The sequence below is a fragment of the Grus americana genome, chromosome 6, assembly GCF_028858705.1.
Source record: "Grus americana isolate bGruAme1 chromosome 6, bGruAme1.mat, whole genome shotgun sequence".
NCBI classification, from domain to species: domain Eukaryota; kingdom Metazoa; phylum Chordata; class Aves; order Gruiformes; family Gruidae; genus Grus; species Grus americana.
In genome coordinates this window covers 22,104,137-22,128,162 of record NC_072857.1, presented here as the reverse complement: position 1 = coordinate 22,128,162, position 24,026 = coordinate 22,104,137, and the positions used below count along the sequence as shown (strand labels likewise).

Below are 24,026 nucleotides of genomic sequence, written 5' to 3'. Positions count from 1 at the left end.
GTGCTAGTGATTCTTCCTGGGAATATTAACTAGGGATGGAGCAAGCTGTAACAGAGTTTCAAACATTTATTTTGATCTTTCTCTCTAATGGCTTCCTGTTGTTTGGCTATTTGAAAAGTACAGAGTGGAGCTGGGACAACAACATTCAGATTGTTCTGACCTGACCCTCACTTTTACCTCATGAATTTACAGAGAAAAGTCATGAGCTTGTTTTGAAAGACCATCTTCCTACCAGGGACAGAGCACCTGAGGTGGAGTGAGAGCAGTTGAACAGACCCCTGTGAGACTAGGGAAGCTAGCATGATTCCATATATAAGAGGGGAAAAAGAAAAGAGGCTCTGCCAGAGGGCAGTTCAGAGCCTTAAGCTTTTGCTGTGACCTGCCTTCTAGAGGAGCCTGTGTCTCCAGGGGAGGATACAAAACTGAAGATTTATATACAGGAGTTCACTAAACTAAATTTTGCCTTTGAGCATCCTTCTGCTGGCCCGTTTTCTGTTCCCTGCTCTGTCCATTTGCTTTGATTTATTGAATGCTTCATGTGTTTAGTGGAAGTTACAGTCAATCGACAGTTGAACCTTAAGTCTTCTTTTTGCTTATTTAATTGTTTTCTTTGAAAGTGCTTTCCCAGATGTCTGTGAAATGATGGGTTTTTTCATTGCTTACACTAGCACAACCTACCTGTGAGGGAAATCAGTTTCAGTGTCAGACTGATGGTGAGTGTATCCCACAGTCATGGGTTTGTGATGATGAGGAAGACTGTGAAGATGGCTCAGATGAGCATCAACAATGTCGTAAGTATTTAAGTTCTAATGTTATACCAGCTTTGTGAAATAACGTAATTCACATAGCAGCATATTGAGAACGTATAGAAACAAGCCTCAAATCTGAAACAGGTAAAATACAGAAAATCTGTCCAAAAAGACATCTTCTGGTCTTGAAGTCTGAAAATTACTGATGTTTCAGTTAATTAAAAAGAGTAAAGAAGGAGAAAAATACAGTGCATGTTAGTTTTATAGTTGCTAGAAAATTTAGTAGTTCCAAAAATGGTGAAATATACATAATACTCAGATGCTAAACAGTGTACTAACCATGTTCGAATTGCTGTTTTAAACTAAAGTGTTTAATGTTCTCTGTATATTTTAGAGCAAAGAAATCATTTAGCAGCCTAACTGTCATAGCCATAGGCTCTTTCTTTTTTCAGTATTGATAGCAAGATAAATTACAATAATAAAATATGTTACTCTGATTTTCAAATTTCATGATTAAGCAGTTTGAGGGCTACAGACAGTTAAGTACCTGCCAAAGTGATGAACAGTGAACTGAGATGATTATTACACCAAATTACGTTCTCCACGTTATTGCATAAGACATGAACACGTGTTATAGAGTTCTAAAGAACCGATTTCCTGCTACTTCTAGTATTAGAAGTTACTTTAAGTGATAAGAATAAGATTAATTTAATTTCTTTAAACTGAACAGCTCTGGATCTACTCACTAACCCCCTTGATTTTGGGGAGGTTCACAGGATTAAGGTTTGGAAGGATTTTGCTCACAGACTTGGTTTGTGCCTATATATTTTGATACTTGTTCCCACTGAGGATGAAAAAATTGGAGCTAAGGTTAAATGCCTTCTGCTCCTCTCTTCCTCTGAGAAGGTGTCAGCACAACTGCTGGTTATGTTTGAACTCAGAAATCTGTAGATACAAAATGCAAAATGAGCAACAGCTCTGAGTTGACTTTTGAACTGCGTCACTGTAACATTGTTCTCCATGTACTGGTTAATCCTGAATGTTAGTAACTCTATAGTGGCACTGTGCTGCTGCTGTTTTTGAGCCATCTCCTGGTATTTGTCCTTATTATTCTAAAGGGGCTTTTTGTCTCTGTGCTTGGGAATCCTGGAGGAGCTTTTCTTTCTTGAAACATTAAAAATTTTTCCTGAGAGAAATGGCCGACAGCTCTGGGAATCATACCTGCAGAATTAAAACAAATTTGTTTTACTTTACTGTCTTGCTCTTGTTTTTCCTCATGACACCAGTACCCCAGTAGCTGATCTTACTTTGGGAACATTGCTGACAGAAGGAGGAATAGAGAGCCCCTGTAAAGCAGCAGACCAGATGCCAGTGTATAGAGTGGGGTAGTATTAAGAAACAGCATGAGTTTGAAAGAAACAAATGTGCAGGTGGCAGAAGGGAGAAAAAGTTAGCAGTAATTTTGCCCTTCAGCTATATCTTCACAGATTCAATTAATTTTCTTAAGAAGAACAGAGTCTAATTTAACTGTAGTGGAATCAAGGTGGAATTGCACAGTTTTATGTGGTTGCTTCTCACTTACACAGCTGTCCTGGAAAGAGACATAATCATTCTTGATCCTCTGTTAGTTATGAATGTAAAATCTTCCTGACTGTTGAGGCCCTGGCTGTATTAGAAAGCAGTGCCTTACCTCCAGCTCTGCTGTGTTTACATCGTGGCATTGTAGTTGACCAAATAACTTAGAGTTACTGACAGATTTTGACCCAGTAAAGAAAACAGAAAACTTTAAAACAATGAGAACTGGTAGTTTAGTCTTTTAGGCAGAACAATTATAGGGAGATAATTTTTAACCTAGAGGTCAACCCCTTCAGCGGGGAAAAGCAGGGACCTTGCAGGCTACAGAAGGCCTCATAGAGCTGTGTTTATGTGCAATGTGCTTGTCAAGTGTTCTTTAATGTCCCTGAATACACAAAGGTACAGGGGGAGAAAGTCTTATGCTAATATTTGTGAGAAGGATGGAGTAATTAAGAAAGAGGAAGAGGGAAAATATTTTTCTGCATAAAAAATCTTGGTTGATGGAAAAGATTGATTGAGTGCCTGTTTCTTGCAGCGGGAAGGACATGCTCAAGTCAGCAGTTCACATGTTCAAATGGACAGTGTATCCCAAGTGCATACTGGTGCGATCGAGTAAAGGACTGCACTGATGGAACAGATGAAAGAGTCTGCCGTGAGTCTTAACTGTTAGCACTAGATCTAGTTTCATCTCATCTCTCTGTGGCATTTCAATAAATTTGTAAGATTAAAGGGCTTGTTGATGGACAGGATGACCACAATGTGCTTCTTGTTACAAGAGTTTCATTTCAGATTCTTTTGTGTATTAGAGCTGATGTTCTGATACAGATCCATTATTGCAGAACTCAAATGCAAACTGCCACCGTAGGATCAGGGCTTCTTGTTTGTCATTGTCTGAAAGATAATTAATATTGCATTGGAAAAAAGCAACCATGTTTAAATGGCTTAAAGTCTTGGGAGACTCAGAGCTAACTTTGCCAGATTTTTTCATATTCTTTTTGTTTACTCCTTATGAAATCAGTGGTAACTATAACCTGTATAGAAAAGCAGAATTTGACCCCAGATCACTTCTTTGAGGGGCTTTGACCCTTTAAAAAACATTTGTATTTTAGACTGCAGTATCCTGTGGAGATGAAGTGGGATTGGGTCCTATTGTATTCAGATAAGCTGTTTATATTGTACCAACAAAATGCAGATGGACAAGTAGGTTTCTTCAGTCTGTCTTCCCCAGAGTTGAGGCTGCCTGACTGTCTGGTGGCAGCCTCCCTAGATCCTGTTGATCCTAGATGCTAGGTTGAATGCTGATGATAAGGACAGCTGGCCACCCAACAGAGGCCACATTTTTCAGAGATGTTTTTGCCTAATACCTACACAACAGCGTGTAACAGCATTTCTGTTCATTGTTAGTATTAAGAAAAAGCTTTACACACGTCATGAGTGACATGTAACGTACGAGCTGCTATTCCAGCTGTTAGAACTTAGTGTGCCTTTGGGAAAAAGACATAACTGTAAACTTTGCTCAGAACCAGACCCAGGGTGGGAGATGGGGGAAGAGGCTAGGATGCTAAGGAATGGATAAAGAAGCAAGAAATAAAATGTTGTTAATGGCTGTGCTTAGAGGAAAAAGGGCATATACACATGCTGTGTAAAGGAAAACCAGCATATTACATGGTCAGCCAACTGCTAGTGCATTTTATCCCTGACTCACAAGTGGCTAAAACATATGGTCTGTAGAATGAACGGTGATTTAGAACTATATTGGACTTATGGAACTTTGGAATAAAAGGTTGCTGAGACAGCCACCTTGGAACTTTTCCATGCAATAGACCCCCAGACAATTCTGAAGTCACCAACACAAATGGCTAAAAGCCAAGATCTAAAATATCCCATATCATTGCTGGCAGAATATCTTCTGTAGCTTGACATGTTTTCTTTTAAAGTTTTGAGGAAGAAAAGAGATTGGTAACTTAATTTAGCAAATCTATGACATGTTAGGAAAAAAATCCTGAAGAAACCATGAATAGTCATTGAACGTGGTGTGGAACAGCCAGGTGAAATGGTGTGATCGTTACAATGCCGTAAATCTGTGGCAGACTGGGAGCGGAGTCCTAAAAACAATACTCACAATTCTTTCTTAGGACTAGAAGCTGCCATGGTTTTTGAAAATTGAAGTGCACATTTTATTTCATGTTTAACATTCTCAACTAAGTAAATTAAAAAGGCAGTTTGGAAAGGGGCCTTTACATACCTTAACAGTAGCTCTCTACTGCTGTGTGGGAAACCCAGTCGTTGCTGCGTCAGCCAGTAGGCCCCATGACTGTTGTGAAGGCAGCATATTTAGCCCCAGGGAGAGGGACTGCCTCGTGTCATTCAACAGCCTCTACTCTAGTTTATTAGAATATGTGTTGACAGTCTCTCTAAGACAGAAGAATGACTGTGACTTGGAACATTGAAAGTAGGAGTGTTAGACTAGTTTAAAGAAATGTGATGGTGCTGAAGACAAGAGACTCAAGAAGAATGTAATGACAAGACCCTTCCAGAAAGGCAGGTTAATTTTATTGCTTCTCTGTCTTTGCAAGGCCTGGAACTTTAAACAGAAGCCATAAGATAAAATTAATAATTTGGTGATTTTATGATTAACTGCACAGTAGGAATTGGTGTGTTAGATTCTAATACTTGCTTTGAATATTAATTTTCCCCACTGTTTAATCCATTTCCTGTTCTACACTGATATAAACAAATATGAGGAATATCACTATTTTGGCCTTTTCCTTTGTAATTATTTTTTTCCTTATTTAATCTACAATACAAGGCTTCATAAATAAAAATGAAACATCCATGAACAATGAAAGAAAAAAGCTGTTTAGAATTGATTCTGTTATTTCATGGAGCATAACAGAATGCAAACTTATTGTGTCCATTTAGTTATGCCTTGCACTCACTGATCTGTCTGGAAGCAGATTTAGATTGTAAAGAAGATAAAGTTGTGTTGCTGAATAAGTTATATTATTTAAGCAACTAGTCAAATGCAAACTGTCACCAATATGAAGTAACTCAGCAATTAAACATGTAAAAAAATAGAACAAAGGAATTCAAAACCTTAGTCCAGTCCATTTTACTGCTAATGGGATTAACAGCAAGGGAAAACTACCCATGGAGAGGCTAAGATAAACATCAGAACAATGTTTCAGCTACAGGTCATGTAATTAGTGCGTTGAAGCTGTTTTAATTTCATAAAATTGTGGAGTTTTATTTTCTTTATATAAATCTATGTATATATCTATATATCAGGTTGTTTTTCCAGCTTTCTGAATAGTCAGCAGGTAGCAAATACTTTCATTTTAAAATTTTAGAAATGTAGAATGAAATGGAAGACTATTTGGAGTAGCAAATACTTTTGGGGAGTAAGCAGCCAATACCGGTGTAATTATTTTTGTGTTACATACTTTATTTCTTTCAATCAAAGGTAGAATTCTCTCTCCTGCCTCAGCTTTGTAGTTGAAAAATGAAAATCCCAGCCACGTCCATTTTGCTTTGCTGTGACTGACAGAATAACCTTCCTGCATACAGCTCTGGCAGCTGAGCGCTGCACTGCGGCCATGAGGGAGAAAGGGGAAGTATATTAAAGATGTGTTGTTTAAGGCTGATGGGCTGAGTGCAGGCCCAGAAACTCTGGATTTTTGATTCTAATTTTGATGTTGAGTTGCTGCCATGGGTCAACTGCTGAATGCCTTAATTTCTGACTCTTCTTTGCTATGCTAAATAGCTGTTGTGGTCAGGAAGTGGGCACCCAGGTCTGGGAGGAATTTGTGGAGATCAAGGTGAAAGTGAACAATGATCAAAAACTGAAGAGATCGTAAGGGATGTAGTCCAAGAAGGAAGAAAAGGGCCACGGTCAGAGGCTAACGTTCTTCGTGCTGGACGAATTACATGTAACAGCTACAGGACAAGGCTGAAGTTAGGGCTGAAGGAAGTATCTCCACCAGGGAGAGTTTAGGACGGGGAAGAAGCAAAACTGGAGTAAGGTAAGGAAGGCAGCCAAAGACTGGAGTGGGAGGGATCAAAATCAGGAATTAAGGCCAGGAATGAGGGTCTGGTCAGTCTGCCAGCTCTCCAAGCATCTCTGCTGTGAGCACTACCTGATATCAGGTAGCTCACAGGACTCTTGGGCTTGGGATAAATCCTCCTCCTGGTGTCTCTGATGTGCCCACTGTGAGGTGGTGACTCATGGCAATGAGTCAAAAGGTTTTAATTTATTTTATTTTGTAAAAAGTTTTGAAGTGTTGCTGCAATAGAAGAATGGCACTTGAAAGTAGGAAATTGCCCTTTTTTTTTTTCTTTCTTTCTCCTTCTTGTAACATGGATTAGGATTACAGAAGGTTACACTTCCTGGCTGTGTGACAGAAGTCAGTGTCTGCCGAATCAATACCAGTTACAACTGTTTCCAGTTACTGTTCTTGTATGGATTTATTTCCAGCTTGCAGAACGGAAGTGTTAGAGAGCAAAATAATGTAGGTATAGCAATTCCTGTGACATAGCTTTCAAGCGTCTTCCACGTGTACATTGGAACATGACGTTTAAATGTGTTTGTAACTGTTGCCCCAAAACAGTTTGTGGGTTACAAGGAGCAAGGTGGCTCATCTGTAATTTGTGCTGGTGTTGCCAGTTATTTATATTTTGCAACTGAAGTGCTGGCATACCATGAGGAGGCAGATTGTGGAGAAGTGTTTTAGCTGAGAAAAAGAGATACCTGAAAGGAAGGGGAGAGAAGGCAGAGCTCCCTTTCTTCCTGAGCACTGAAATGATTATAGCTGGATTTCCCTGTTTTCACAAAACTGGTATTATCTTCTAGGAACTGTGTTCACTAGGAAAAGATCTCTTCTTTTCAGTTTTCTGTAATTAGCCAAAGGTTCTTCGGAGGAAAAGATAAAGGAAACAATGTTCATGTTGAAGGCTCTTCACAATGAAAAGCAAGGTGAAAGAAAAGAGTGTTTATATTTTTCTGTCCCTTCACTTGTCTCTCCTAATCCCATGTTCAGTCTTACAATATCTCCTTTCACTCTCCTCTTGTACAGCTGTATTCTCAGGCCTCCTTAGATGCAAACTACCTACCTTGTTGTCCTTTTAACTCACAACCTTATCCTTCCTTTTTAGCTTTCTTTTTAGTAATACAGAGACAGTATGATCAACTTCTCTGATCAGTATCAGTTCTTGCATAGCTATGAGTTTTTATACCCAAATGCATTGCTCTGGAATCAGGTGCATATGGAGAAATCTTAGTCTAAAAAAAAAGAAAAAAGCCAAATAAAAGCTAGGAAATGTTTATTGTGCAAGCCCCAAATGTAGTTACTAATGTAAGACCTTCCCACTTAACTTCAAAATGTCATGATACTCGCTTTCCAAACTTTCTTTGCTGGAGAGCTTTTCATTAAGCTATCTAGATCATATAGGTCTTCCAGTTTAGGGCATCCATTCCATTCCTATCCTCGCCACTGCCAAGGTCCAGATTCTTCTTATCCTATTCAGAACTTTCCATTTGGTGATAGGGAATAGAAGAACTCAGTTCACTCATTGCTAATGGTTTCTAAATTTTGGAGAGAAAGAGAAAGAAAGGGAGTTTAAGTCCTGGTTTTTTTTTTTTTTTTTGCAACTGCAAGGACAGGCACTTCTTCATTTTCAGATATCCTAGTATTGTTATGAAGTTCTGTTTTGACTTCCTTTATTCTCTCAATATCAACAGAGTCCACCACAAACACAAGGCCATAGGTGTAACTTGTGTGTGATTTCCACAGGGACCTTTGCTAGAAGCTGTTGGAAGGTGTAGCACAGTGGTTGGCCCTCACAGAAACCAGCATTTCTTGGCTGATTCTTCTATCTTTGCTACTTCTCTTCCCGTAAAAGTGTGGATGGCTATCTCAGCTGCTGTGGAACTGTCCTGATGGCACAGATGCTCCTGAACCCTGCAGTGTGTAGGCTACAGCCTTTGGTGTAACTCACATCTTTGCCATTATTCATGAGGATTGAATAATAATAATGATGCCCCAAATAATGAAAATCATTTTATTAAAATAATATGCTATAAGGTGTAAAGAGTACAGTGCACAATGCAATGAAAAATATCTTTCCGATCAGTGAGAAAGCTGTGATCAGATCTATAATTTACTAAACTTGGTCTTTAGACAGGGGATTGTGAATGGGATTACTTATACAAAGTTTAAAAGTTAAATTCATCTCCATCAGGCTTTTCAAAGAATGTTCTTGCTTCTGCAACTACAATTAAAATAAAGAATCTGTACACCAAGCCGATTTGAAAAGAAAATAAGGAAAAAGAAGTATTTGTTCATATTCTAGTAAACCACCAACATAGTCAGAATGTGGATTTTGAAGAGTCTTTAAAACATCTTTACTTATTGCTCTGCTTGGTAGTTTTATAATGATTTGCATTTATACACTATATTATATAATAAAGATTTTTTCCAGGCTGTGAAATTCTACAGCCTTGCTGCAGGAAAGAAAACTTTGACAAATTCTCCCTTCTTCTAAGGGAGTTTAATATGGACGTGAGAAAATCTTATTACTGACTAGATCCTTAGTTTGCCTAGGCATTCTTGAAGAAACAGGCAGTGCAAGGCAATGGGTTCATCTTCCTATTTGTTCGATATTCAGTCCATGAAAAACAGTTTGGAACATCACTGGAGGTATTTCTGTGGTATATAAAGAAAGATGAGGAAAATTACAAAACTGTCCATTATAAATCCTCTTAAAACCTTTCCTACTTCAGTGCAGTTACGTAGAAGTGATGGTTCCTCCCTGTGATGGCTTCTCTGCTTCCAGACAGCGAAGAAGCATTGATTGCACAGTGAGCATAAAACATGGCCCCAGATCAGGTCTGTCTTTCTTTCTGTAGACAAAGTTAAGGCTTCAGAATCCGTGTTGTTTCCAAACCTTTGAGTTGTTCATAAGCCTAACCCAAGCAAGAAATGGATGAGGTGCCTGTGTTAGAAGCGAGTTTGTCTGATTAAGAGGTGAGGCTAAAGGATGCTAAGCATGATTAGGGCATGTGTTGGCATTGCCAGTGCAGGCTTTTGGAATGGAAGGTCTGGGAACTAGCACCAGAAGGCCACAGGTAGGAATGCTGTAGCTGGAATCCTGGTAATCTGCAACTACCGCTCTCTGATTAGGCACATAATGTTCCTACCTGCCAGTTGCAGACTTACATTTCATTCATTTTCACTGTAATTAATATAAATGAATCAATCAGGGAAATAGTCTGGCTAGACTTGTAGTGCGCGTCAGCAGAGCTGTTTACGCTCTCCTATTAAGAACTTAACAGTTAAAATCATGTAAGCCTGTTCCATAGCTGATCAAAGTTTAGTGGGAATATGATGATATATAGAATAGCAGAAGCAAGCAGAACAGTTTGACACTGCCAGGAAAAATTGCAGCATTTCTGAATTCTGCATGAGTAATTTTATAATCCATGTTTTGAATTCCAAGAGTATGAGTGAAAATGTGCCTAAGTGAGAGCCTGCTCTATCTGCTTTATTAACTCATATGGAAGTAAAATGGGATAAGAATTCAAACTGAAAGTCTAAAAGGTGCAAAATTAAATTTGGTTATTCTGTTTCTTGAGTTCATTTATCTGCCTGCATTTCCATATAGAGGCAAAGATTCAATAAATCTCACTTCTAAAAATAGCAATTATTTGCTTTCATACTTGCCATTTGCCTGAAATAACTTTTGTCTGCACAGAAGTGAGCTAAAGTAAGCTCATGTTCTTCTACTCAGCTCTAGCACGTGCATATGCTTAGTTTGTTGGGTAGTTCCACTGAACTCACTGACTGTTTGTATGCATAAGTATTTTCAGAATTGGTTTTAAGTTGTTTGAAATAATCCCCTGTGTTGGCCTGTAGGTCATCTACATAAGTAGAACAGCCAGAAACTGAAAAATCATTCATTCTGCAGAATCTTTTTTGTTTTGTGAAGCGGAAAACAAGTAATAAAAAACAGGGGTCCTAAAGTTGATCATGGACTTGGAAGTTCAACATCCTTGGCTTAATTGGAACAAAACCATAAAATCCTGAAGTCTCTGAGTTTGAGAACTCACAGCATTCTAAGAGGACCTACAAACTGTAAATTTCAGGAATTCCTTTTCTACCTAAGCACTTTTATTAAGATCAATAAAGTGTAAACCTGAGGTACTAGTAAATAAAATAAATGTTCACTGCTTGCACTCCTTTTGTGTTGCATTGTTTTCTATCATACTGTAAACTGTTTGGGTTTAAAATCTTTTTGGGGTGCAAGAGGGTATCTAATTTTTCCCTTGTTTCCTGTGAGGTTTTGTAGCATTTACATTCATGCTAATACTGAAGGATTTCTTATTGTAGACTACCCAAGATGTGAACAGCTGTCATGTGCAAATGGAGCATGTTTTAATGCAAGCCAGCGATGTGATGGCAAAGTTGATTGCAGAGATTCTTCTGATGAAGCTAATTGCAGTAAGTACCACATGTGGACTGATCCCAACCAAATATGCTTTATAGACCCTCTTTTAAAATTAAAGATTGTAGTTTTCTGACAGTTTTTCTGTATGTGTTTCTGTGCTAAAATCTCTTTCAGCACATGGATGTACCAGTACTCAGTTTCAGTGTGCTAACGGAGAATGCATCCCACGAGCCTTTATCTGTGACCATGATGATGACTGTGGAGATAGGAGTGATGAAAACTCTTGCAGTATGATATTTTTGAGTTCCCCCCCCCACTTTCTTTAACTGTTTTACTAAGAAGTGGTTCAAGCAGATAGCAGGAAGCAGATTGTTTGGCTATACAGCCATCAAAAGCTAGCCACTGTTCTACGAGGACTTTTTTGTATAGAAAGATGAAAATTACAGTGCTACTTCGATAGACTTTTTTCAGGTTGTCTTTGCTGCAAAGTGCCTGGGTGTGTGGTTACTATTTGAGTTTGCTGGATTCAGTGACAGTTTGCGTCTTCACACATACAGTTTCATTTCTTCATGTTGTTGTCATTTTCTTCATTTCAGCATGACCCAAAGGTAATTCCTTCACTCTGAAGTCTCAGTTAGATACAGCATGTTATTTGTTTTTGTCCAAATCTCTTTGGCTCTTTTTCTCATTTTTATTTTCTGATAGATGGAATGGATCTTCTAGAATTATTCCCAGTGACTATAATATACAACTTCACAGACAAATAACTGTACAGATAGTTGTCCTTTAGATGTTCACATAAGGTCTTTAATTGACTGTTCTGTTTCTGGAAATTTCTTGCTCATTCTTTTCTTCACAATCAGGGTATCCCAAAGGATCGCATCTCCAGCCAGAATCATGGCTGTAGAGTTATCACTTGTGTGATCTATATATTTAAAAAGGTCCCCCACTGATTATAGGATCTAACTTAGTTTTATATTTTGCATTGAAGGAAGGCCACATGTTGCTATTTAGTTGCTATATCCTTCCAAGGACCTTACACCAGTATGATTCCATCCCCCCCACTGAGTATTTCTCTTTTATATCTTTGGCAATGCCTGTCCTTTGAGGACCCGCAAATGTTTCTGAACTCTTAGCAGGGAATGCTTCCCAACCATGGAGGGCTTTGATATAAATATTCATTGTTTGTTGTTTGGTGGGGTTTTTTGTTTGTTTTGGTTTTTTTAACTCTGTTTCTCTGAGTACAAGGCATACAAATATTGATGTCTTAAGTATCATCTCCTTGTCATGTCCACCTTCAGAAGCCTTGTTAATAAGGTGCTCTGCATCTAGTTACACAATGAATTGAGAAATTTAGCTGTCCCTTTCATTTCTGTAAAGAACCAGAGTATTCTAAAATAAAATTCACACCCAAAACCAGAGCAAACCAGCAGTGTTTACAATATATACAAGATATGGAACTGGCTCAGTTTTTCAGGAGAGATTATAAATGACTTTTCATCTACGAGGCAACATTACTATTTCTAACCTTTTAGTCACCTAGAGTAGCTTGATTTTTCTCATGTTTCTTTCCTTAGCTTATGCAACTTGCAGAGGCAACTTCTTCACTTGCCCAAGTGGCCGTTGCATTCATCAGAGCTGGATATGTGATGGGGATGATGACTGTGAAGATAACGAAGATGAAAGAGGATGCGGTATATACTAATGCAAACTTCTAATGATGACATTTTCAGTGGAGGACCTCACTAAGCTGCTTCTATGAAATTTTGACCAATCAAGATGTTCTGAATCCTTTTTAATTCTGTGAAAACCTTAGAATTCCATCTTCACCTGTTTCTTTTTTATTTTTTCTAACTTACACAGTATTTTTTATTGTTGTGTCTGTGAGAGATATTGCTATGATACTGAGTATGATGCAAACTAAGCTTAGCATATAGAAATGTCTTTTTTTTTCTTTTACATCTTCTCTTAAATCTTTTGGTTTTTTTCCTGTGGAGACATTTCAGGTCATCTGTTAAGATACATGAGGGTCCTAGTAAGCAAAATCAATTGGTTGAAAATGAAAATAACTCAGTTTCTACCAAGATTTGTCATGCAAGATACAGAAATTTTAATGAATGGAAGTGTGGGCTTTTTTCTCTTTCATTGGCCTTTTCTATGATGAGCATTATTCTCTTTATCCAGACAGCCTTTGTATGTTTTGAAACCACAAACCTATAGTTCCATTTGTGTTGCATTGGTTAGGCTAAAGCTAAATGGTTTTACTGTTTCTAACAGCACAGAAAACTAAAAAGATTCACATGTCTGCACAAGTATTGTTTGCATTGTACTTTGAAGGTAAAAGAAAGTGTGACAAGAAAGTATAGATGATGTTTCTTTTATAGTCTTCCTCAGCTGTGTGCTAGAACCAGAAACTGAATAATGAAGGATAGAGATGCTTTGGGAAGCTGTTAGGGAAGAAATTCTAAATATTATTTGAAACATACTCCTCAATTATTCTTGTTTTTCTTTTCCACAGAAAGTGGTCACCATGAGTGCTACCCGGGAGAGTGGGCCTGCCCTGGGTCAGGGCATTGCATTCCAATTGGGAAAGTGTGTGATGGGGCTGCAGACTGCCCTGCAGGAGAAGATGAAACTAACATCACTGCGGGCAGACATTGCAGTATGTGTTAGAATCAAAAGCAGACACAGAATAGCAGAACCATCAGCATTGATATCTTTTTATTTTCACCTTTTCTCTCCTAAACAACCCTGAAGTTTTAGAAGCTCACTGTTTTTGTTGGCACTGTTTCGACTGGATGGTCTGAGAGGCGTATATGCTATGAACAGACCATTCCTTTTGTAAATCTCTACTTGAAGTTTCACAGATAAGGATTTTAACTCACTCTCCATATCCTAAAATGTGTTCAAGAAGGCAGGGAAAGGTGTGCTATATGCCTTTATTTTGTTTAAATTTCTGTGGTTTTCCTTCTTTATAAGTAAGAAGAAATGTTGTGTACTGATCAGAACACAGCACTGAATTAGCGTATCCTGAGCCTTGGCTAAGTCACTTAGTTTTCAAACTTATCTGTTACCTGGGATGTCTGGTTCTCCAGCTAGTGGTATACTGGGTTTTCTCTGTTGGAGGCAATGAGCATGCATAGTTTCTGTTAATTTAACTCTTATGAACATTAATTCCCTCTGAGAATCAGGACCAGGGTATTTTACATTTTTAATTTCTAGGAAGAGGAAAATTCTATTAATAAACTCATGCCTTTTGGAATAGAAGGGCAGAAAAAATAATAGGAAATTAAACCTTAGAGTAAAAAAGTGTGTCACTTGCTTTGCTGAGTGGTTTAGTAGTAGCATCGGATGTGGGCTGCAAAGCAAGGCATTCAACAGAAGAAACTGAGGAAAAGGAAGATGAAAAGGAAGGAGATGGAAGTCAGCAAGTGATTTACAATCATATACTGATCACCTATCACTGAAATGTTTATTAGGTAGTAGTACAAGGAAAGGGAGAAGTGGTGAAGGAAAAAACAAGAGAGAAGAGAAGGATAAAGAAGAGTTTCTCCATAGACACAACTCTAGCGATATATTCTAATATATTGGAGTAATATACATATTCTTCTTAATATAATGTCGTAGGGTTTTTTCTGCATAAAAAAGTAAATGATGAGGTTGCGTGCCAGTAGACGGAGCTTGAGGATGTGGTGTTCACAGTTAGGTCTTGTGGAACCAGAGAAAGGCATGGTGCATTGCAGATGGCTTTCTCTGTGCAGCTTTTTACATGGCACTTACCAGTGGTAGTTCATATAAGATTGATGCTTATCCTTCAACTCCATTCTGAAAACCTATTATAAACAGTAGCTTATCTTCTGTCTTCCATTTCCTTGCCTGCATGTATGTAAGCATATGTGATTTTGTGGAACTTTAGACATAATTTCTTGTGCACATTTGTTTTAGGAAGCTGTTCCTGAAATTGTAGACTCATCATAAAAAAGACTATGGCTTCATAACTCTTAGTAAGGCAAAAAGCTGTTCTACTGGTAATATGTATAACTATTCCTGAACTATTATATTTCCTTTTTAGACGTATCGCACTGTGCTGCTCTGAGTTGCCAATATCGGTGTCATTCTTCTCCATCAGGAGGGATGTGTTATTGCCCTGCAGGATATACAATAAGTAGCAATGACAGTCGTACTTGTATTGGTAAGTGAAGTACAGTGATTCCACATAGCTAGTACCTTCTCATAGCTCATTGGGAAAGTTTAGATTCCTGGAAGGTGAGTAAGTTCCAAATCAGTGGATGTACTGGCAAATAGAAAATCTCAAGAGTCAGTAAAAGGGTAAAAATCTAAGTAGTACAATGGCTGCATGGTGACACAGAAACAAACCAGAGACATATCCTAAAGATCTCTTTCAGTAAGACCGTTAAAGACATAATGAGAGCATGATTATGTTTAAAAAGATTTAGATGACTGGTTTATTATAAATTTTTTTTACAGGTCTTTTAGTGGTTAGGTGGGGAGAGTTAGTTTCTGCTCCAGGGATGTGTGGTGGTGTATGCCTGGAAAACCAGTTAATTTTAACAGATATTGAAATGTTTGATACTTTTTGAAAATGGTTGTATATGAAGACAGTAGAACATTTTACTTTAAAACGAAAAGGGTGCTTTGTATTTGCACTATAGAATGGCTATATGTCCTATGACATTTCAGTATATACATTATTTACATGAAAATTAAGAATGTAAAGGTAAGTGAGGTATTTTGGTGTTGCATTTCTATTCTTAGCTGCTGTAACTTAGTAGTACAAATGATTTATCTTGGTAACTGGAAATAGAGTAACTTCAGAATCATGAAATTTAGCACTGCCTAATAAAAGAAACTGTGTAAATATCTGTTATGGGTTTTCAACCCAAGCTATGGTGTTTGTGCTATTAAAAGCATTCCAGGTGCTCAGTCTCTAATGAGATTTCTGTATTTTGGAGAATACTGGGTAGCCTAGGGCTGTATGAGCTGCAGTGACACCATGATTGCTCTTAATAGAGAGGAGGAATCAGTGCACTGACTCCAGGCACAAAATTTACTCTGTTCTTTAACTGTTATGTGGGAAATACAAGAAGGACATATTTACAAACCTGGTGCGGTCTCAGTGAGTCTTCTGTTGTTCTTTGACTGCCCTGTAAACCCAGCACTCTGATTCTGGCTTGTAAATCTGAGTCAATGTATTTTGGTTTGCCAAGATCTAGGCATGTATTTGTAGTGGGAGCAAGACTTGTCATGGGGTAATGGCTCACAGTCAGTAGTGTGTAATTCCAGATCTTAGCTTAAATCAATCTTACTGGTTTGAGGCCGGAAGGATGAAATTATAGTGTTAGTGAAGTGTATGATTTTTTGAAACCATAATCTTTTCAATTTGTCTTCTCTTGGTTTTATTCTGGCTCACTATGTACTAAAGTGAAGGTTTTTAACATATATGGAAGCTGGAAAGCTACTGAGAAATACATTTTTTTCAGTACCAAAATGTAGTATCTAGGAAATATTTCGTTGTCACCAATGTGTTAATAGATGTTTAAAACCAGAAGTTCCAGTAGGAACAATGTTTGAGATCTCATTTTCTCCTTTTTTTGGGTTAACAGTAGAATTACCAGTTTCTGGCAATGTAGTGCTCTGATTCTACTCAGGTTTTTAACTGAAGGAGGTCAAACTTTTAATGTCAAAACAATGTGTTAAGGAGTGTCAGAAATCTCCTGGGCTTCAAATAACCACAGATAGGATGAAACACCAGACAGTGTTCAGATCTCGATTTCTGATTTTTTTCTTCTTAGAAAATCAGAATTTTAAAAATACTTGTTTTTAAAAGATGACTAGTTAAATATTTCACAATTTGGGAAGTAAAAGATTCTGCAGCAGCCCTGGAAATTGCTTGTGGAGTACATCTGTGAGAACTTGCTGGATCCTAGCTGCAGACTTTACCTGTATGGTATTTTGCATGCCAAACTGAACTTTTTTGTACTTTTTGCTGGCTGGTTGTGGTGCACAGCCACCTTTTCACTGGAAGTCAGAACCTGTTAGCGTGGTACTAAGTCTGAGCTAATAAACATTGCCTTTTAGCAGGACTTATTAGCTTGATCACTGCACTGACATAAAGGTAGGGCTCTCCTTTAGAGTGGGCTTAAATCCAGCAGAGTGTGTGTGTGCAAAGCGTACAGATCTGTTGCAGGAAGAGTACTGCATGGGCATATTCTGTATTGTGGCAAGTAGACACTGACATCCCTTCCAATGATTTTCTTTTTTTTTCCTCTTCTCCTGACAGATGTGGAGTTTGGGTTTGGTTTTTTTTTTTCGGGGGGAAGGGGTTAGGGGTGGTGTGGGTAGGTCCCTGGGCAGCAAATATCAGTTGTTTTGTTATCCAGAAATAGAAAATGGAAACATTTGTGGAAAAACATACAAAACTTCTTTTCCCATGTCACAGTTTTGCAAACAGATATAAAGCATGCAGAGAGGACAAACTTGCATCTTTCCAAGTATAATGACATCCCTTTTACAGAAAGCATTGCTTACACATATGCCTTATTCACTTGACAGATTTTGATGACTGCAAAATGTGGGGTGTCTGTGACCAGCTGTGTGAAGATCGCGTGGGACATCACCAGTGCCACTGTGTGGAAGGTTATTTCCTAGAGCATCATCGGCATTGTCGGGCCAACACTTCAGGTTAGTGTGCAGCAGTGCAAGTCTCTTGCTATTGTTGGACTAATAGAGCTAGATAAAATGGGGTCGTTTGCATGGCTATGCCATACCACTGTGTTTGATTTTTACTTACCTCTGGCCTTAAGGACTTAAGGCTGTCTGTGGAACTGAGTGAGATCAAGAAATCAGGAAACCTCACTTTTTCTAGAAGGACTGTGACATGCAAGAAGATGGTTTTGCTGAATAGTGAGCTCAAACACTTCCCTGTGAGAGAAACCATACTCCTGGCTTCTGGTGTCCCAGAGTCTGAACTATGCAAGAATGCTTGCCGCACACAGAGTGTGGTTCCCCGTCAACAGTAGGCAGCTGCTCTTGGTTGTTCACCTCCTGCTCTGTATGAAAGCAGCCCCTGGGAAGCCCTTCTTTGTGGAGATGTAATAGCCTAACAGGCTTTTGTTTGAGGCAGGAGTTCCTGCCTGCAGGAGCTCAGGGGGAATGGGAGTCCCCGCTTGGCATAGCTGATTAGCAGTCTTGCTGCTTAGAAAAGCATGAGCTGCCCAGTTCCCTCCCCCTTCCTTCTTTCTTCGGCCATGTCTGCAGAGCAGTCGTCATTGTGTGATTTTCTAAGTATGGCCTCAAAAAATAGGGAATTTTTTGAGCTAATGAAATATGCTTGACTCTATTAAGACATGCATATGCCAGTACTGGGAAAGATTGTTCTGTTTCCAGAAAAATTCTGTATCCTTCACAAGAAGCTTTCCGTTCAAATTAGTGTGACTTCTGGGCCAGTGAGTTGTTTATAAAGTGTTGATTTTCTATCTTATTAATAGGGGAATTTCACACCTGCTTTAAATCAGTTTTTGCTTTAATTGGGGAGGGGTTTAGGTGTAGGTTGAATAGAATTTGGACTTAAATATATTCTTGTCAGACTTACACCAAGCCTTTCAACAGGCGTCTACTTTGAAAGAGAGCTTTCCTTCAAAGACTTGCTGGAATCTCTCTTCTGTTGTAAGATACAGTCAAGATTTTCTGATGAGATGAGAGAATGAAGAAGGTGGATAGGATAGGACAGAGGAGTACATAAAAAGATAAGAAACATGTCCTGCCTGCTAGAATCAAGGAATATTTGAATCTCATGGGGCAGAAAAATCTTAAGAAAGTTTATACTTTGTTAAGGGAGCTAAAGCAAGGAAATAGAAGAGTAGAAATAGTCTTTTGGAGTTTAGATGCACAGGGTTTTTGTAAAAGTTTTAGCTGTTAGGGCTTTAAATACTTATTCCTGCCTGGTTTGCTCCAAGTCTAGAAACCAAAGGCAAATAAAAGCAATTAGTACTCACATAGAAAAATTTATACGGATTGTAGTCTGAGCATCTATTTAAACCTTTGTGTCCAGTGTGTGTGAACCGGTATGTATATATTTCAGTGCCCCTTTGTAAAATAGCTTGCCTGCAGAGTCATATATTTGTCACCCCTGCTTTCAGCTGGTGTTGCATCAATTATTTTTTCCAATGGCCGTGATTTACTGATTGGAGATCTTCATGGAAGAAGTTTTCGTACTTTGGTGCAGTCGCAGAATCGTGGGGTTGCAGTTGGAGTGGACTTTCACTTTTACCTGCACAGAATCTTTTGGACTGATACAGTGCAAGATAAGGTGGGTAGAAATTTCAAGAAGAATATATTTTTGTGTATGTGGAAGTAGAGAACTGCAAGAGGCAGAATGTGTTGATAGGCTTTCATTTTTGAGACCAGAAGCTGGCTGTATTTTTGTTTTCTAACAAAAAAGCTCCTTGAAATGTTTTATGTTAATGACTGCGTTTTTCAAGCTATACTATTACATGTGACATATTAAACAAAGAATCCTATTATATGGGAATGTCTTGAGCAACTTTTAATTTTACTTGAGATGGAGTCCAAAAAACTAATTAGGAGAAATAGTAGACATTCTTTCAAAACTGAACAAATTTTTCTTGGTAATTTTTTGAAACATGATCATTTAAAATGTAAAAGCTGTGTGACTTCCAAGATGATAAAAATCAGATTTCTTCATATACTTCAAATGGCACTGTACTTGAGCCTGGATAACAAATATTGACAGTGTTTTGTGTAATGAGCCAATATTTTGTTACCTTTTTTTTTTTTTTTGAAGAGGAAATATTTTAGCCTCAAGATACTGTAAACCAGAGTAATTTTAAACAGTCTGGAGACCCTTGTGAAAGTTGGACTTCACCCTCGTTCTTTTTCTCTGTGCATAACTTACTGGAGCAAACAAAGTCCTATGTCAAGTGCTGAGACTCCACAATCTTCATCCCCATATTGATTGTCATGCAGAGTGAAGGAGAATCCATGGCCTGCCTCCTACTGACACCACGGATGGATCAATTTGGTGTCACTGTCCTTGTTCTGAACCTGTACATAAGCTGTAAACTATAGTTTCTACTACAGTACCACGTTGATTCTGTTGGAAAGCACACTGCATGGCTGTCTAGTAGGACAGAATTTGTATGCACGATTTTTGAATTATTCACAATTCTGGCATTTTTATTTTGACTGCAGTGCATTCCTGTTACTGTAATTGACAATGGCTGAATCAAGTCAGAGTCAAATCTGAACTTCCATGAGATGGGAGATGTATGCTATCTCTGTAAGAGGTATAAACAAAAGATAATACAGGTTTTTTCACTGCGCACCCCAGATGGCCATGACTGCTTTTTTATCTGGCCTGCCCCAATATAGTTAAATCCTAATAAATTAATTAGATTAATTAATCCTAATTAAGTCCTGGCCAGAATACCCAGATGAAAACAATGACATGTAAGGAAAATTCTTAATGATGCATATTTCTACCTGATGTTTTAAAATAAAAGTATTATTAGGGGATATGTTTTGGTTGTCTTTTTTTTTTTTTTTTTTTTTAAGATTAAGATGTAAACTAAACCAGAAAATTGTGGGTTGTGTTCTGTGTCATCTTTATCTCATTTAGTGTTCTGCCTGATAACCTAATGCCCATAAGCTCTTCCGTCAGCAAGGTTCCCAAAGAACAGAATAGACAATTAAATGGTTTGCTTGATTATTGTTACCTGGACCTGAAGAATATTTAAAATGATGCAACTATTTCAGCTTTTATTTTGCTTGCATGTATTTACTTGTGGTAATCTGTATTTTCATTTAAATACATTCCAAACCTCATGCTGTTGTTCCAAAAAAGGAATAATGATTCCTAGCTTTTTCATATTACCCAGTGTTATAATCATGTGATTACTGTATATATAAAATTATCGTGTTTATACTGTTTGCTTCATGTAGATCTGAGCTTGCTTGTAAGCTAACAACACTATTTCTTCTTGAGCATGATGCTGTTAAAATTAGCCTTAAATAAAGGAGACCAGAAGCAATGCTGAGCTTTCCCTTTCTTTCTTCACTTTGCAATTTCCCCTTAGTGGTTGGTGCAGTAAGAGCTCCCCCTCTTGTTTCTGGTCACTGATGAGAACTTTGCTAAAGCATGTTCATTTTTTTCAATTAATGAAAATACTGGGTTTTGCTAGATTCCAGGAAAGCAAGATGCACTTTCCTCATCTGTGTGTTTTGTTTTTGTTTTGTTTTGTTTTTTTTTTAATCCAGCAATTTGTCAGGTTTGCTGAAGCACAAGGCTGCTTTAGTCTGTTACCTCATCCATTTTGCAGAAATGCTAGTTGAAGCCAAGCTTCCTCTAGTTTTTGCATTGATTTCCAAATTTTTGCAAAAAAACCCCTAAGCTAAGGAATAGCTTACTGGGTAACTTGGTTCTACCTAGTGGCCAATTGTTGATCTGTGCTCAATGAGATGATAAAGGACAAGTGCCATGCGTTGTGTGATTAGCAAAACATCATGTGAGCACTGACAATGTTTGTATTTTTTTCAGGTTTTTTCTATTAATATTGATGGCTCTGATTTCCAAGAAGTTTTAAATGTTTCAGTTGACACACCTGAAAATCTAGCAGTGGATTGGGTTAACAATAAACTGTACGTGGTCGAGAGCAGTGTGAATAGAATCGATATGGTTAACTTGGATGGAACAAACCGTGTTACTCTTATTGCTGAAAATCTTGGAAATCCTAGAGGAATAGCACTTGATCCAACTGTTGGGTAAGTGATACGTGTCAGGTAATGGTAAAAGATGTCACAAATTCCTTTATTCCTATGCAAAAGGAGGAGAAATATGAAATAGCCAAGACAATCATTTTAGAATCAGATCTAAAATGTTTCAAACATGTACATTCTATCCTAATCTATTCTACACCTTAAATTGTTATGGGAGGGCTGTGCACTGCTTTTATTCCCAATGTGCAGAATCTGTGTTATGGCTAGAGTTGTATGTGCATGAGCAGCTCCGAAAGCAGGGGAACTGTGAAAATGCCCTGCAGAAGAGTAGAAGTTATCCTGAAAGATTTCTGTTGTGATACCATCCACAGATCTGCCATTAACTGAAATAAAATGATGGAGCGAAGCCAGGGAGGCTAGTGTCTCCCAACCCAACAGGCTTCAAAAATGTATGTGAACCATGAAAACTTGGATCCTCAGAGTATCGGAAAAGGAATTTCATGCAACTTGTAGTGACGGATGCTGCTTTCACGATGCATCTATTTGTCAGTAGTTTATTTCTGGCAGTACACTTAAATCTGTATTTGACTAAGGAAACTCAATATTTCTGTGGTCTTTTGGTGAAAGCATGTTTCTTTCTAGATTCGTTCCTAAAAGAAAATGCAAATTACTTTTTGGGCAGGAGGTATAAAATGTGTTTTCATTGTATGCCAGCTGAGAATCAAACTCTGTCTTGAAAGGGTACTGGGTTTAAATTCCATGTAAAATGTTAGGGGTTTTTGTAAAATCTCAGGGAAACATGGGACAACTTTTTTTTTTTCTTTTTCTTTTTTCCTTTATAGTTATTTGTTTTTCTCAGACTGGGATAGTCTCTCTGGTGATCCTAAAGTGGAAAGGGCCTTCATGGATGGCACAAACCGTCAGGATTTGATAAAAACAAAATTAGGCTGGCCTGCTGGAATAACTCTGGATATTGTATCAAAAAGACTTTACTGGGTTGACAGCCGGTTTGATTACATTGAGACTGTAACTTACGATGGGCTTCAAAGGTAGGAGAAATACTATTCCTTGGAGGTTACAGATAAACTGATTATTTTGTATCTAGTTCAAACAAAGATTTGTCTAACAAAATGAGATACACAAAGGATGAAAATTACAACACAGTTAATATGATGCACCTTTATCTATGGTGTCATGCTACTTCTAGGCAATCCTTAATTCCTCCATCATTCTTTGTCCTTTTTCTGCCTTGAATATATGTTGCACTTCTTTTATAATGTACTTTTTTATAGTCCACCATTACAGTACACATTTTATAGCATTTGCTTTTTATTATTTTTGAATTATATACATAGTCTTCCATTGTAATTTCTTTGCATCTTTTTCATGAATGAATTTATTTGAAATATTCCACTCCAAAGCACTACTTTGTGTAATGAGTATTAAGTGCTCTTCTTACGTTTTATAAAACTTTGCTGTCAGAAATTGAGTCATCACTCACCCTATTGTGATGCTGGGGAAACTATATCACAGCATGCAAGAAAGGAGTCCTTGAGTTTTTATGGAACTGTGTCTTATAGAATAGTGTTTAGAAGCCTGCTTATCTCTGCATCTGTGATTAGTGTCTGCTACTCAAACACAAGAAAAAAATTGTCCCCTTTAACATACCTTCTATATATTGACTTGAAAAATAGTCCTCTGCTCATTTGACAGGTTTATTGCTCAAAGTATTTTTTCACCTTAATTCACAAATTTTAATCACACAAATCACACAAAATTTTAAAAATAATGCTGGTATCTTTACTCCTTTATCAGGGCTACTAAGACAAGGATGTGTTTAGTAATATATCAGGTTTTTTTCTCTCTCACAGCAGCACCAAAAATCTTGTAGATTTTGTGCAAGTGGGCAAGAGGCAATGGCAGAAGCTGCCAAGAATGCTAAAATACAGCTTACTGTCCACTTGTGTCACATCTTGCATGCCTACACCATGAACGAAAATCATCTGGGAAACTGTTAAAGTAGAGCTGTAAAATTTTGTCGATTTTGTCGACCTTCCTTCATGACTCCATGAAAATAATGTTGTAGTGTTATTGTTATGTATTGTGTGAGGGCTTAAATGTCTCTATCTCCTAATATCTATCCAGAAAAATAGTCACAATATCTTGCATGGATACAATTTATTAGCATTTGTTTTTCTTTGTTTTTGCATGAGTGATTAGTGCAGACCAAAGGAAGTCTCTTTTTTTTTTTTCTTCTTTCTTTATGCATACATAGGATTTTATTTACATTCAAGATTTCCTGAATATTTCAAATTACTACACATGTCTTTGATTTTTCTCTGTTTGGCCTCTTAAATTTTGTCTCAGTAATTATGAATCTTTTCCTACGTTTTTGAATTCTCATCTTTACTCACTGTGTTTTCTTGGAAATTGCTTACACTTTTGATTGCTTTGTTTTCACTGCTGTATCCTTTATGTTTGTGTACCCTGTATGTTTAGCTTCAT

The 24,026-nt window shown here is 37.7% G+C and overlaps 1 protein-coding gene across 3 annotated transcripts in view; it reads left to right on the top strand.

Annotated features, from left to right (window-relative positions):
* LRP2 (LDL receptor related protein 2) overlaps positions 1-24,026 on the top strand; it is a 130,624-nt gene that overhangs the window by 20,944 nt on the left and 85,654 nt on the right. For all 3 annotated transcript variants that reach the window (XR_008577639.1, XM_054829946.1, XM_054829947.1), the window contains exons 3-13: positions 669-791; positions 2,860-2,976; positions 10,709-10,819; positions 10,941-11,054; positions 12,344-12,460; positions 13,285-13,428; positions 14,839-14,958; positions 17,340-17,468; positions 18,926-19,095; positions 21,343-21,566; positions 22,364-22,570. Coding sequence is in view for 2 of the 3 variants with exons in the window: in XM_054829946.1 (XP_054685921.1) it covers positions 669-791; positions 2,860-2,976; positions 10,709-10,819; positions 10,941-11,054; positions 12,344-12,460; positions 13,285-13,428; positions 14,839-14,958; positions 17,340-17,468; positions 18,926-19,095; positions 21,343-21,566; positions 22,364-22,570 (1,576 nt within the window). In the remaining variant the exon portion in view is untranslated. The remainder of the gene's footprint in view (positions 1-668; positions 792-2,859; positions 2,977-10,708; positions 10,820-10,940; positions 11,055-12,343; positions 12,461-13,284; positions 13,429-14,838; positions 14,959-17,339; positions 17,469-18,925; positions 19,096-21,342; positions 21,567-22,363; positions 22,571-24,026) is intronic.